The sequence below is a fragment of the Suillus discolor genome, assembly GCF_016758755.1.
Source record: "Suillus discolor strain FC423 chromosome Unknown F5147scaffold_68, whole genome shotgun sequence".
In the NCBI taxonomy this organism is placed as follows: Eukaryota; Fungi; Basidiomycota; class Agaricomycetes; order Boletales; family Suillaceae; genus Suillus; species Suillus discolor.
The window spans coordinates 232,201-245,596 of NW_024541315.1; the positions used below are offsets into that span (position 1 = coordinate 232,201).

Sequence of the window (13,396 nt, forward strand, 5' to 3'; positions counted from 1 at the left end):
AAGTAACATACAGCTTCCATTCTGATCACATTCTGAGTAGATTTTAATTTATATCATGCTGTATTCTGTTTGTATATACATTTTTCTTCCTCTTGGACATCATGAAAAAGACAGTGTCAGTTGAAAGAAAAGAGTTTGACTGAATGTGGAGACAATTTATACTTTTCTCTGTAAACAAAATCAGGAATACAATAAAATTTGATTCTTTTTTGTCATGAAATATAAATTTGAATGACTACCGGCAAACAAGCAACCTCAGCTTGAGGCGTGGCTGGACTGGCAGCCAGCTCAAAATTGGCCTCAGTGGAGGTACCGGCAGGTGTGGTGCCCAACGGGATTGACGTGTCCTCAGTGGGCACCAACAAAGGTTCAGCGCCTGGCTGCGAATCACTGGCTGGAGTGTCAGGGGTAGGCTGAGCGGTTTGCACCAAAGGTGATTGCGCACCTGGCAGCACATCGACGGGGTCAGTGCCAGCAGTAGGCTGAGCAGTTGCCAACAAGACAAGTCAGCGGAGGACTTGTAACTCAGCTGCCAGCAGATCAGCACATTGGTCCTGTGCTGCCAACATCTCCTGGAATTGCCAGTCGCCATTAACAACTTGCTGCTGCAAGGCTTCAACGGTCGCCCAAAGGCTGGCAACCTCGTCGCGGAGATCCTGCATCTCCTGATTAGGGATGCTGGGAGGGGCTGGCTCAGCCCGGATCTCGAATTGCAGGAGCGGTAGCTGCTCCTGGCTGGCTGCCGGAGCATCCGCAAAAGCACCTGCGGCTGATATTCCATTTAGTTATAAGTGACTTTAAAAAAAAGAGATGTACCAGGTGGTGGTGAGCGACAGCACCGAGATTGGGAGCGTGTGCGCCATGCCATCACAGACTTGGTTTTCATTTTCGGTGCCTTGGAGCCCTTGCCTTCGCATCGAATCTTCAGGCGGCTGCAAAGTGCGCAGATGCGCAACTTTCCGCCATGGTCCTTGTGATACCCCTGTCGGCAAATCAGATCCCTCGCAATGCATTGGCCGCAGTGAGGAGCCCAAACTTCCGCCGTGGAATTGGTGAACTCATCTTTCATGAGATCTAGACCTGAAGTCATCTTGGGGATGTCAGTTTCAAAGAAGCAATGCAAAAGTATGCATACTTACTGGCTTGGCAACATGCGTGGCGGCAATCTTCCTTGGCAGCTCCACAGCATCTTCCTCATCGCCATCATCTTCCATTTCATCTTCGGTGTCCACTTTGACATAGGCACGGCGTGCCCTTTTATTGGTCTGGGCAGGGCATCAAATAACAAGTACTAAAAGGAGTGATGAACTTACTGTAATAACCAGACTCGCCGGTTCCTCTTCTTCAAGTTCATCGTCACTGGGAATGATGGCTTTCTACTTCTGCCGCTGCCACTTGGACATGGCTGGGCGGCTGCGGCTCCGAGCACTTGTGGCACGGGGACGTTTCCCGCACTCAATGCCTCGCCCACATTCCTCGGGCTCCTCCACCGCAGGCAGCTTCCTGAGCTGAGATGGGCCCGGGTGTGGTGGAGAAGCTGAAGCTGAAGGGCTCCGCCGGTAATTCCTGGTGGAAGGGAAAAGAGGGTGAGTTTGAATGTGGATATCATCACCTCAAATGTTTGCCCAAACGGGCATGCCGGTAAGACCAGTCCTGGATGCATTCATGTGCTGCTGCAGTTCTGCAGCAGCCAACAAAATCAGTGGCGAGAGGACGGTAACACTCCCGCCATGAGACATCATAGCTTGTGTCTGCAAACGATTAGGTAATGTTAAAATGTTGGAGAAGGACTTACCAAAGCCCTGCCCATCTCCATCGCAATAGTGAGATGTTCAGGATCGCCAGCATCTAATTGCCAAGCTTGGCCCAGAAGGTGCTCAATCTTGTTAGCGGCATCGCTGAAGGCCTTGTTAGCAGCGGCAATGTTCGTAGCCAAGGAGGACATAGTGTTGGTTTAAGTTTGGAATGAGGAATGGCGACAAGTGTCAACTATATATATATCTAACTCTGCTGTGACCACAGTGGCAGTGGATTATGTGATACCTTCATTGTGCGACGGCATTTACCGAACATGACCACTTCATCCAAGACACTCCACAATTCACACATCCACAGCTGTGATATAATGGCACACATTGTTTTGGCCGGATGTTGACAGATCTGGCCGATTGAAGGTCAATCCAGTGGTCCACAGGGGACAAGCTTGGACATCGGCGACATCCGCTGAATGACACAATAGAATTCAATCCCCAAAACCACATCATCATGTAATTAAAGTTCTGATCATGTAAATCCATTTAAAGGCTCTGCCATGACAAGTTTGGACTACAATTGCATCATGTCCAATTCTACCATCTCTGCCACTATCGCGGCGGAATCAATGTCCGATGACATGCACTTGGACTTGGCCGATATCGCTGGCATATTTGAGTATGCTACCTCCCGCTTATCAGCAATTCGGACCAAGCTAGAGAGTACCCGGCTCACCTTGCCAATGAAGACGCGCTGGATCATAGGCCAGTACCTGAACTGGGAAGGAGAGGTAAGTATTTACCTTGTCAGCCGCCCGCCGAGCTAATGAATCTTCAAGTCCTTTACTTTGCCTTGGATGTCCTTCTGTGCCGGGCTCTCAATTAGCCTGCCGCTGTCTCGGAACCTCCAGTTCTTCATCGGCGTGCTATCTATGAAGCAGGTCGGCCTGGTCACCAATTTTGAGGAGGTCTACAATGCCTTCATGACCTTGCCAGCGGCGCTGGCTGGACCATGGCAAAAGGGGCGCCTCACCAGGACTTATTGGACACCCTGGTGGATAAACACAGCCAACATGATAGCTGACGATGACTTTCTCCACAAATACCCAAACTGTGTAGAGGTTCAGCGAATCATTGCCGAACATTTCCAGCAATTAGTGAGGTTCTATCCACACAATTTGAGAAGTTTACTAACACCGGCCTTAGCCTGAGGGGAAAGTTCTAATTACCCCAGCCACATTGACCATCCCAATGTGCACGCCGGTTGCCCAACAACTGTCCAATATCCACGTCGAGGTACTTCACGAAGGCCAACTGATCGTGAAGATGCTGGAAGATAAGGTAGTCAAGGCCAAAATGGTGGCCGCCACAATGCTTTGCATGGACATCGCACTGGGGCAGGACGTAGTTAAGGCTATTGCTGCCACCAAAAGATTAACGAAGTATTTGAAAAGGGAGGCGGCGCAATGAACGGTGGGTCAGGGGTGACCGCCATTAGTGTTACTGTGTAATATAGCTGTACATAGATATCCTCATGTCCAATTTACTGCATTGAGTTCCAACCAACAGCCACCGATTGAAATTACATGTTCCGGCGCCAGATAATTCATCATCACACCGAGGTAATTGAACACAGCACATCGGCATGAATCTCATTTGACTACAATGTGATCAGCTTTATGACTCCTCACCGATGTTCTTGTCTAAGCTTTTGTCCGGTGAAATGCCCGTTTAGCCTCTTCCAAGAGACATTCATAGATTTTCCCCTGCCTGCCCATGTAAGCCATGTGAGCTTCTTTTTTGGCTTTCTTCGCAACGACACTGAGATGTTTCCATTCCTCCGCCTTGTGACGAAAAAAATTGCAAGTCCAATCCATTTCATGCTGAACAAGCAAAATCTCCTCCTCCCAACGATCTTTCAGAGCCTTTGCCTGGAGCCAATGTACCCAGTAAACTGGCACATCGGCGAGATCAGGATGACCGACATGGTGCTGATGGGAATTGCTCACATTCATCCAACCAATCATTTCTCTCAGAATCTCCTGCAACATCCAAAGACCAAAACCATGGCAGCGTATTATTTCACTGTCCATGTGAGTTTGGATCAGTGACGGCGGTACTAACCTTGAGATGCTCCTTGGCTAGGGCCTGATATCACTGTAGTAAAGCATCATCGGCGCCGAGGCTGCAAAGTTGTTTGCGGCACTTCAAATAGATACTGGCTTGGATGCTGACCGCCCTATCAACCAAGTGCACCTGAGCCCAAGCTTGGGTGGCTGTCGCTTGAGATTTGGCAACCCTTACCATCTTCCGAAAAATGACCGCTTTGTCCGCCAAATGAACTCTGATGTTGTGCAAGGCATCATTGGCCTGGCCTTGCCAGAGGATAAGTTCTTGTTTCGCTAAATCATTGACACCGATAGCAGTACATGTATCCTGCCCCAAATTGGATGGCAGGGGAATGACTGCCTTCTCTGGCTTAAAGACCTTTTGCTGATCTTCTATTTCAGCATCCGATTCTTCTTCAAGGATGAGGAGATCTAGTTCCATGGCATTATCCTCATCATCGCTGGGCCTGTTGCCGAGGAACACAACCCCGACCTCTCTCCATCAATCAATATCCCTTTGTGTTACGCACTCAAATAGATCTGTTAGGCGGAGCCCTAAGAGGGGCGTCGTCCGCTAATGTTCGTGACGTAACCGGAAGGGTCCGGTGTAGCAAGTGAGACTGGCGACATCGAGTTGGCAGCGATCACAGTACGCGCGTGTCACGTGACTTCGTAGACGGATGTCTGAGAAGTCACTCAAGGTAAGGACAGTCTTGTCCGAACAATGAGGTCGATCGAGGTAGACTTAGTTGCGATGAGCAACTAAGAAAACATACTAGAGACTGAAGCCAAAGGGGCGTTCAGAGGGAAGTATGTTCCAGGGAAGATTGAGTAGATTCAAGTTAGAGAATCTAGTACAGGGTGACCGACTACTTATACTAAGTGGAGAGGGTTAATGGCAAGGCTACCGCACAGTAGGTAAGGGTAAAGGGGAAACGAGAATGGTATAGGTGTGTTGGCAACAGAGCCGGATTAGTGATGGGTGGTCGAATGTGGAATGAGACCGAGAAACGTTGGAACGGACCAACGGTAAGAATACAACGTGCGGGAATCCGCAGTCAGAAGGAACAGAAAGAGGAAAGCCACATTGGTGGCACGAGTCAGACCGAGTCATAGGTGCGGGACCACATTGGTGGTCGAATCAGGGGAGGAACATGCATGCACGTGCATAGAGGCGGGCGATGCGAGGGATGGGAAGGGTCCCGAGGATCTGGTCAACGGAAAGTCGGTAAAGGAGGACGAGCCGGTAGATGGTGAGGGTGAGGATGAAGGGAAAATGATAGGGGGCCACGTGACCGATGTTACTTGTAACACTTTGTAAGACGTCCTGGCAGCGGGCGATATGTAACCGCTGTGTGTCGGTTAGCTGACCACCGACTTTCTTGATATCCAATTGTAGTGTGACCTGGGCCTCCTCAATTGTCAAACCCTCTGCGAGCCATGTCGCTGCACCTCATCGCTGGATAGGCCCCGGGCCCCGTCCTTGTTCTGCTAATAATTGTATTTCCTGCTGTTTTCTTGTCAGCGCTGTAGTTAAATCAGACTAGACCTCCTGTACATTCTTCGGACTGACCTTTCTGTAATTGTACTTCATAAATATCCATGGCTGTTGGATCACGGCGACGGCATTGGTGCGCCAACCTTTCTTGGACTTCCCATTCTTGAACTTTCCCAGGATCGGCGGTTTTAGCAAGCTTTTCAAACACCAGTCGGCTGTCGGTGGCCCCCCTGACCGCCTGATTGTAGTTCTTGCAAAGGGACTTGCCTGTATGGCAAATAAGAAATTGTTGAACATCATTGGACAGAGGACTCACTCATTCTGATCATTTTCATGAAGTTGCAATCATTCATTTGATAGTCCAAGCATTCCTTCTGGTGCGGAGTTCCCATGCCGCGAGTGGCTGGCAAAATTATATTTAACGGCACCCATAGAGTCTCCATGATTTCACCATCAATCCGAGCAGCACCCTCAATGAAATTTGATGCATATCTGACATAGCAACTGTCTTGATGCCCATGCACATGCCACAGTCCAATCCCAGGGATAATATCCAGTTCCTTAGGTATCTCTAAGATTGGACTCTCGGCAATGCGGTCCTTCAAACGCTTGTGGTACTGACAGTTAACATCATAAAAAGTCAGGGCATGGCGGATTCCATCGGTGTTTATTTTTAACGCCTTGCATAATGCATAATCCATGTTTATCTGTCTGCATGACTTCGGCAACGGCATTTATTTGCTGAGATATTGAGACACACCTTTCTCCTTTCTGAAAATCGACCATGGCGTGAGGCACAAAACAGCCATGCCGTGCACAGGCGCAACCACCGATGCCTGTTGCTTCCAATCTATGACGCGATGCATTTGCCTGATTCACCGCACAGTGGTTGTTGCATTCAGATTGTTGAATGGTGTCCTGTGCAATGGCTAAATGCTCCTTGTACAAGGTGTCTCCTACCATAAACCCATGGCCGTCCATAAGAGAGACTTCATCGCCGGGATGTACCGGATGGAGATGCTCGGCTTTGAAGTTTCCATCCATGACAAGCAACCTCGTGTATAGCCAACTAGGAGTCTGTAAATCTGATCCTTTGTTCACATTAGAATCTTCTGTGTGTTCTCCGACAGGCAAAGTGACATTAATTCCTGGCTGGGGACATGCCGGACAAAAGAGAGCTAGATCGCTGGGTCTGACATCCTTTTCCTCATGGCCGAATCCATTTCTTTTGAGAAGCTTGAGTTTTCTCCATTGTCTTGCCACCCTCATGAGCTCCCGGTACCGGTGTAAAGAGTAGATTCTATGTGGGCGCTACAAAAGTGTTACCTTAAGACTCAGAGTGCGAGTGAGATGTTTGTCCCAAAGAGATTGCCTATAGAAATGCTCCTTGATGTAAAGCAAGGGATATCTTGTTAAGATCAAAGTGAGAGAAGGAAAGTTACCAAGGGTGCACTTGGTGTTCCGAGAATGTGTCCGAAGTACCGAAGTACTCATCCGAAGTGGTCCGAAGGTGGTCCGACGTCAAGAAACGAAGGTCCGGAGTTGCGCGAAGCGTCCAAAGAGCTTCCGATGAACAGCGATGGTTCCGAGGTAGAAGTATGGCGTGTATGTCAAAGTGTAAGACTTGCAAAGTAAAACTAAGCAAAGTCTGTCGGGAAAACTAAGAGATAGCGAGATGCGAAATGGCAGCAGTCAGGCCAAACAATCGTTCCGAATGAACAAGAAAGATCAATTGCGTGAAGTATGACTATCCGAAAGTGACTCTACTGACTATGACTTGTAGCAGAGAAAGTGAAGTGCAGTGTGAGTAGCTAGCAAGGCAGATTATATCCTACAGCGTGAAAGTCTGGAAACTGCATAGGCAAAATCAGTAGCGAGATAAGACATCCGAAATGTAATAAGACTCGAGGCGAGCCGCTACAGAGATATGCATGTAATAAGGCACAAGGCATGTTGTTATACGTGTAACTGGCGGGCCAACAACATGTGCCCCTAGACATAATCAATAACAGATAACCAAGTGAAAAACGCACCAGCGAAGTCAAATGGACACGGACGGGACATGGTATGGAGGATCGGAACTGTATACAGGCCTCGGAATTGGACAGACGACCTTCGGACAACTTGGACAAACGCACGGAACTCTTGGAAGGTAGATGGAGTGTTGAGGAATGTGTATGTGGAATACCTATGAGTTTGGCAGGATACGAGCCCAATGCCGATCTGAGTGCTACACCGGTCCTTTCACCCAATAAATGATAGGCCTGGCGAGGGATGAACACACTCACCGGCACTAAATGTGGAAAGACGGCCATTGTCATCCTTCTCAATTTACTGTAGTAATTCATTGCCGAGGTCCCGCACTCCAGGTTGTCCAGCAAGAAGTCATTTAGGATGTCGAAAGTAAATGCTGTCTTCAGTTCCAAGAAAGACGCCAGGAATAAGCTCATCTCAAACATTTGTATATCGGCGTTGGGGCATGTTCACCAGGTGTGTATGCACACCGGACTTGTCAACTATTGTTGTCATTGCGCTGTTACCCTTGACAAATGGCACGCCGGTCAGAAGGTCATCGGCATGCTTTGAACTCGGGGCGCCACCGTCTTCTTCTTCTGAACTCTCCATGTCTGTAGTGTTGGCTTCCTCTTCCCCTGTAGTAAATACACTAGAATCCCTTACATCATCATCCCATGGACATGGCTTTCCGTTATGGCCAAGCCAGATCACTATCCCATCTTGACCAAGCAACTTTCCTCAAAGAAGGAGCCTGTCCATTGGCTGACTCGATGGAAGGAAAGTCTCTGGTGCTGGGTTCTGCAACAACTTGTGCAATAGAGAGGCTCACTGAAGCACCCATGACATTTATAGACACCATCTGTCCCACAGATGATACATGACTGATCTGATGGAACCTCCCTTTCCAGGAGTATGTCAAGATATGCTTTTGTCTTCGGGACCCATTGTCTTATATAGTCGTTTTGACTCTTGAGTTCAGATAAGCAGAGTGTAAAAGGTAAGGGTGAGGAAAGGCTCACCAGGGATTTTGGCAGGTGCAGTGGAATCACCCTGTGATCATCAAGTCCCCCAAGAAAGTTATCTCCACCATGGTGAAGCATGTCATGAGACAGCTGCTTAGAGGCAGACTTGGTAGGGGTTGCTGGAACTGATTGACTAATCATGAGTCTCTCTACCCATTTGCCCACCACCTTCCTGGTCTGATATGATTTCTGCCATTCTACCACTGCATACTTTTATTTGAGTGTCCACTCTTGGAGTCTGGAACCTTTCATTTGTTCACTGCAATGAGAATCTGTAAGAAGGGCAAGAGGTTTCAATTGGCCGATGGAACATGATACTTGGGTTAATTTAATCATACTCGGATCATATCAGATAGGAGTACATAATACTCCAACCTAGAGTGTAATATAAGATGATCTGAATAGAACAAAGCAACCATATCCATCAAAAGTACATAATATTAGCTGTGATACAAGGAATACCACTTCATCTCGACTGAACACAGCAATGATATATATGACAAGTGCCCAATATGAACTGTAATATATGGTGAACTGAGCAGAACAGAGAAACCCTGTGGGATCTCAGCTGAGGAACCAAACCTTACTGCCCCATATCAACCAACTACAGTATTTGCGATTCTTGAACCATTCAGAATCACTATCATCCATAACCCAACATGCCAAGAACTCAATCTTCTATTGTCCTCTCACAGCAGAAGAAGGTTCACTTAGACAAGGCAGAGGTTGTGGTCCTCAGGGACCATCTGGAGGACTGGAGGTCGGTGAAAGGGAAAGAAAGATCAAGGGTGCTCATAGCCATCTACAAGGAAGCATCACTGCAAGCTCCTACCAAGGACCGAGCCATATTGAAAGCTCAAAAAAAAGTTTGTGACAACTTATACTTATTGGAATGATGAGAGTATTGATAGAATGTTCATGGAAAATTTACAAGCAATGGTTGCAAAACCAATCTCGATGGAAAAAAGATCCCAAGCCCCTCATCAAGTATGGCAGACGTTGGACGGCGAGGCAAGTCCTGATCCAGACTCATAAAGACCTCATCCAAGAGGAGACCGGGGAGATGGCTGGAAGTGAGGAGATGATCAGCAAGTGGCCAAAGGTGGTGAAGTCAGTGATCGATAGTTTGTTGGCGGAGGAGAGGGAACAGGTGGAAGCCACGGCGGAGAAATGGAACAATCAAGCGGCGCCGCCGGAAGTTCAAGCCAAGGTCGCCGAGAGCAAGGGCGCCGAGATAATCGAGCATTTCGCCACCAAAATGTTCAAGCAAGCCGAAATGAGGGTTTGTGTGCTGTCTGCATGGAACAACAGCAAATGGAAGCTCATGTTAGGAGGGTGTGTCGTCTCATACTTATGCTACTTTCAACATTAACTGTGTGGAAGTCATGACTTCAATGAACAGTTTGGGAACGGTGAGAGCTTCATTAAGACAAGGGATTGGGACAGCATTTTTATGCCAGAATGGGAGGAATATGCTGGGGAGCAATTCAGTGAGATGCAAATCATTTGTGCTGGACCAAACATACTAATGTAGGTTTAGATGTAGAAGATGGGGAAGAGCCCCTGGTGGTGAAGTCGAAGAAGCAGCAACCCCGGAAGCTTATTGAACTCGAGGAAGATGCTGATGGTTGGCCGATGCTCCCAGACACAACGGGATGGAATCATGCCGAGCAACAACACATGATTCGATCTTTCCTCACGAAGCTATACAGTAAGTACTTTCTATTTGACATTAGAAATTATTCTCACAAAGCATAGGGATGTGTGGTGGGGAAGACACCCTCAAGTCAGCGGTGCCGTGGGGAGATGTAAGCCAGGACCCATTGGCATTCTTCAACGGCACACAATGGCCCGCCAGTGTGCAGTTCAAGGAACCCTCCAAGATGGACATATCAGATGCAAGTACTTTGCTACAATTCTTGTTCACCCAGCAAGAACAGAACATTCAACCCACCTTTTCATTCATGGTGTGGCAAGATTCTGATGGCAACATCTGTGAGGCAGTTGTGTCCCCAGCACCCCTGCACACCGGCAGCAATGAAAACCATGCTCATTGGAGACAACAAAAGGGCAAGTATAAAGAAAATGCCGTACCATCTCGCCGGGCCATCAAGGATAGCAGTTTGGAGGATGAGTTGTATAGCGATAATGATGGCTCATCAAGTGAAGATGATGGACCACTTTTCACTGCCTGCAGGAAAGATGTCACGCCACTGCAGCAGGCGACTCTCCCAGTGAACAAGCCTCACAAGATGAAGTCTAACCGTGCTCTGCAACAGTGAAGTGCACGGCAGATGTCGGCAGCTGTCAGCGATGTGGCAAAACCTTCTATTGCCATGTTCAGCAATACCAAGGAGCCTGCGAGGACTCAGAAGAAGGCCGTGAAGCAGCCATCTACATCCTTGGGTGCTATGACAAGAAGCAAGGAGGTGACATATGCCGCTGATGAAGAGCCCAGAGGGTCAAAGTGCCATGCTCCTGAGGCCGTCAGTGATACACCAGCGAAGAGAACCAGAAGCAAGACATTTGCACCAGAGTCATCTTTGGGTAAACGTGGCAAGAAGTAATCATACAATCACATATCAGTAGAATACCAACAATCAATTCACTTTATGACTGGTGCAACACCGGTCTCATGCATATACAACAATTTGAGCAGCAAACCTATGTACAAGTGATTGGTATACATATTGTGTAAACTAGTCACTGCCAGACTTTCCCTCTGCCTTCTGCACCTCTTTTGAGAGAGAGTCCACCAATGGAACAACTCTGGCCTGCACCGCTGCCATGTGATGCAAGTGGATTAAATCTTTGAAAATCTGGGTCAATTTATCTCTGCTCTCACAGAATGCCGACAATATGACCCGGTTGCTGTCCAGGACTTCATTGGGCTTGGGAAACCGGACATTATCGCCAGGGTTGACTATGCTGCCAAGCATTAACTGCGCAAGCTTATCAACTAGGAATAGTCAGTTGAGTGGTACCGGACCAAGAAGTAATTCTTACATTCATCTCCTCCAAGGTGTTCGACTATGTTGATCGCCGCCTTCTCAGCATCACCGAAAATGCTCAAAAGGGAAGGCCGAGGTTCAGATGAATCAGCGGAACTAATTGGCGTGCATTTCTTCGGGAACATGAGCTCCACATTTGGCAGGCCCTTTGGTGTGTATGCCACGTCCATCAGAGTGGGAACGGGCGGCGAGGTTGCTGGGCTGGCCGCCCTCACCAGAAGAGGTTGCCAATCTCCCACTTCAGCCAGAGGGATTTGATAATTGAACGGGAATGCTGTGAATACATGTCAATATGAATGAACACAAGATGTTGTTCAGGATTGACTTACATGTATTGGAGAGATCATATCCCACATGAAGTGGTGGACCTGGCACAGGTGTTGGCGATAGATTCCAACCAAAGTCGAAGGCTGGCTTTGGCATTGGGGGCGGAGGAGTGGGGATGACAGGTGGTGTTGCTGACCATTGTGGAGTGGCATCTAAGTCCATTCCAAAATTGAATGGTGTCATAACCAGTGTGACCGGATCATTTGTGGCAACTGGTGTGTTCCAGCCGAAGTCCAATATTGGCCGAGCTACTGGAGGAGGTGTGGATGAAAGCTCTATGCCGGCGTCAAACCCAAAGTTGAAAGCTGGTTGGAGGATTGGTGGGGTGTGTTCCCGAGGTTCGAACCCAAAGTTGAGCTGGTATGGCGGTCTTGGCAGCACAGCCGCCATGTCAGCCTTCGCAGCTGCTGGGCGAGATGAGAGTGAAACATTGGGGTTAGTGTCAAACCCGAAGTTAAAGGCCAGTTGGTCTGGCAGTGTGGGTTGAGGTTCATACCCAAAGTTGAGCTGATATGGCGGTGCCGACGGTGCACCTGCCATGTCAACCTCTGAATGCACAGGCGGAGCCCCAAACCCAAAATACATCACTGAAAGAAATCATGAAATAAGCTTTGATCTTGGCATGAAATAAGACTTACTGCTTGAAGTGTCACCGGTGTTGGATGACGGCTCTTGAGATTCAGACTTGTCGTCCATTGGGATATTGAAATGGATGCAGCGGTCATTTAAGTGACCCATGGTGGTCGATGGTGCCAATCAGTGTTAAATGGAAGGGAGATGGCGACCTCTGGATGCTAGCATTAAATATCACTCAACTGTGGTTTGGCCCACGGTGGGGTTTAAATGTGGGCCACACAACAATCAACGTTTCCCATGAGAAATCAGGCACGTTACCCATCACAGTGCTTCTACGGCCTCATGGCACTGGGTCCTGAGCCGGATCTATGTGGACTTCAAATTTCAATTGGTCCTATTTCACATATATTGTCAGAATTAATCTTGTGGACTTTTGCCTTTTTTTCCACCCACATATCATGCCATCCACAACGGTGTCCAACAAAGCACTTGAAGATGCTACTGCTCGAGTGCAACAACTGGTGGCTCAAGCTATGCAGTGGAAGAATGGCCCTGCTGGCCATTTCATGATGGCCTTGGAAATTGCAAAAATTTTGGTGAGTATGCCACGATGAACAATGGACTGTGGCTGAATCCACAACAGTCGCCGGTGTTTGAGCAACATGGACGATCGGCGAGCATGATTCCGCCAGTGTTGCTATCAGCGGCAATGGAGTTGCAGGCGCATTTGGACCCGGTGACTTGCCAATCCTTTATAAGTATCCCTGTATGGGGTAACATTGTCATGGATGATCACCGCATTCAGAAACATCCTTTGTATGGGAAGGCTCTCAAGTTCATTGCTTCCTCAAGCCCATCACCATTGTCCCACCCTCCAGTACAACCGGCCGAGGAGGTGGTTGCAAATGCAATGGCGGAACTGCCGGTTGCATCAAAACCCAAGCCAAGGCCAAAGTGTATGCGTAAGAAAACACTGAAAGTCATGGATAGTTCTGACAGTGATGGAATCAAAATCATTGACCATGTAGTCGCCACTAATGCCATTCCGCCGGACATTCGGAAAGGCAGTAGCAAGCAAACTGCCGCT

The 13,396-nt window shown here is 48.2% G+C and overlaps 5 protein-coding genes across 5 annotated transcripts; 2 read left to right on the forward strand and 3 right to left on the reverse strand.

Annotated features, from left to right (window-relative positions):
• Positions 1–212: 212 nt before the first annotated feature.
• Positions 213–1,945, reverse strand: F5147DRAFT_839939 (uncharacterized protein; the record flags this gene model as incomplete). The annotated part of the gene is made up of 9 exons (XM_041444258.1): positions 213–482; positions 519–769; positions 817–982; positions 1,037–1,090; positions 1,140–1,265; positions 1,314–1,359; positions 1,472–1,566; positions 1,632–1,751; positions 1,796–1,945. The coding sequence occupies 9 exons, from the start codon at positions 1,943–1,945 to the stop codon at positions 213–215; spliced, it is 1,278 nt and encodes a 425-aa protein (XP_041288351.1).
• Positions 1,946–2,338: 393 nt separating this feature from the next.
• Positions 2,339–3,221, forward strand: F5147DRAFT_778269 (uncharacterized protein; the record flags this gene model as incomplete). Its single annotated transcript, XM_041442103.1, has 3 exons — positions 2,339–2,542; positions 2,591–2,908; positions 2,958–3,221. The coding sequence occupies 3 exons, from the start codon at positions 2,339–2,341 to the stop codon at positions 3,219–3,221; spliced, it is 786 nt and encodes a 261-aa protein (XP_041288352.1).
• A 233-nt stretch (positions 3,222–3,454) lies between these two features.
• Positions 3,455–7,982, reverse strand: F5147DRAFT_656558 (uncharacterized protein; the record flags this gene model as incomplete). Its single annotated transcript, XM_041434126.1, has 10 exons — positions 3,455–3,793; positions 3,876–3,899; positions 4,056–4,291; positions 5,231–5,290; positions 5,433–5,624; positions 5,674–6,068; positions 6,118–6,657; positions 7,496–7,545; positions 7,646–7,767; positions 7,862–7,982. 10 exons carry the CDS (start codon positions 7,980–7,982, stop codon positions 3,455–3,457), a joined length of 2,079 nt encoding a protein of 692 aa, XP_041288353.1.
• A 1,072-nt stretch (positions 7,983–9,054) lies between these two features.
• On the forward strand, positions 9,055–10,962 carry F5147DRAFT_778272 (uncharacterized protein; the record flags this gene model as incomplete). The annotated part of the gene is made up of 6 exons (XM_041442104.1): positions 9,055–9,261; positions 9,330–9,730; positions 9,779–9,885; positions 9,936–10,106; positions 10,154–10,673; positions 10,740–10,962. 6 exons carry the CDS (start codon positions 9,055–9,057, stop codon positions 10,960–10,962), a joined length of 1,629 nt encoding a protein of 542 aa, XP_041288354.1.
• A 132-nt stretch (positions 10,963–11,094) lies between these two features.
• F5147DRAFT_656560 (uncharacterized protein) lies at positions 11,095–12,471 on the reverse strand (the record flags this gene model as incomplete). The annotated part of the gene is made up of 4 exons (XM_041434127.1): positions 11,095–11,354; positions 11,402–11,680; positions 11,736–12,320; positions 12,372–12,471. The coding sequence occupies 4 exons, from the start codon at positions 12,469–12,471 to the stop codon at positions 11,095–11,097; spliced, it is 1,224 nt and encodes a 407-aa protein (XP_041288355.1).
• Positions 12,472–13,396: the final 925 nt, after the last annotated feature.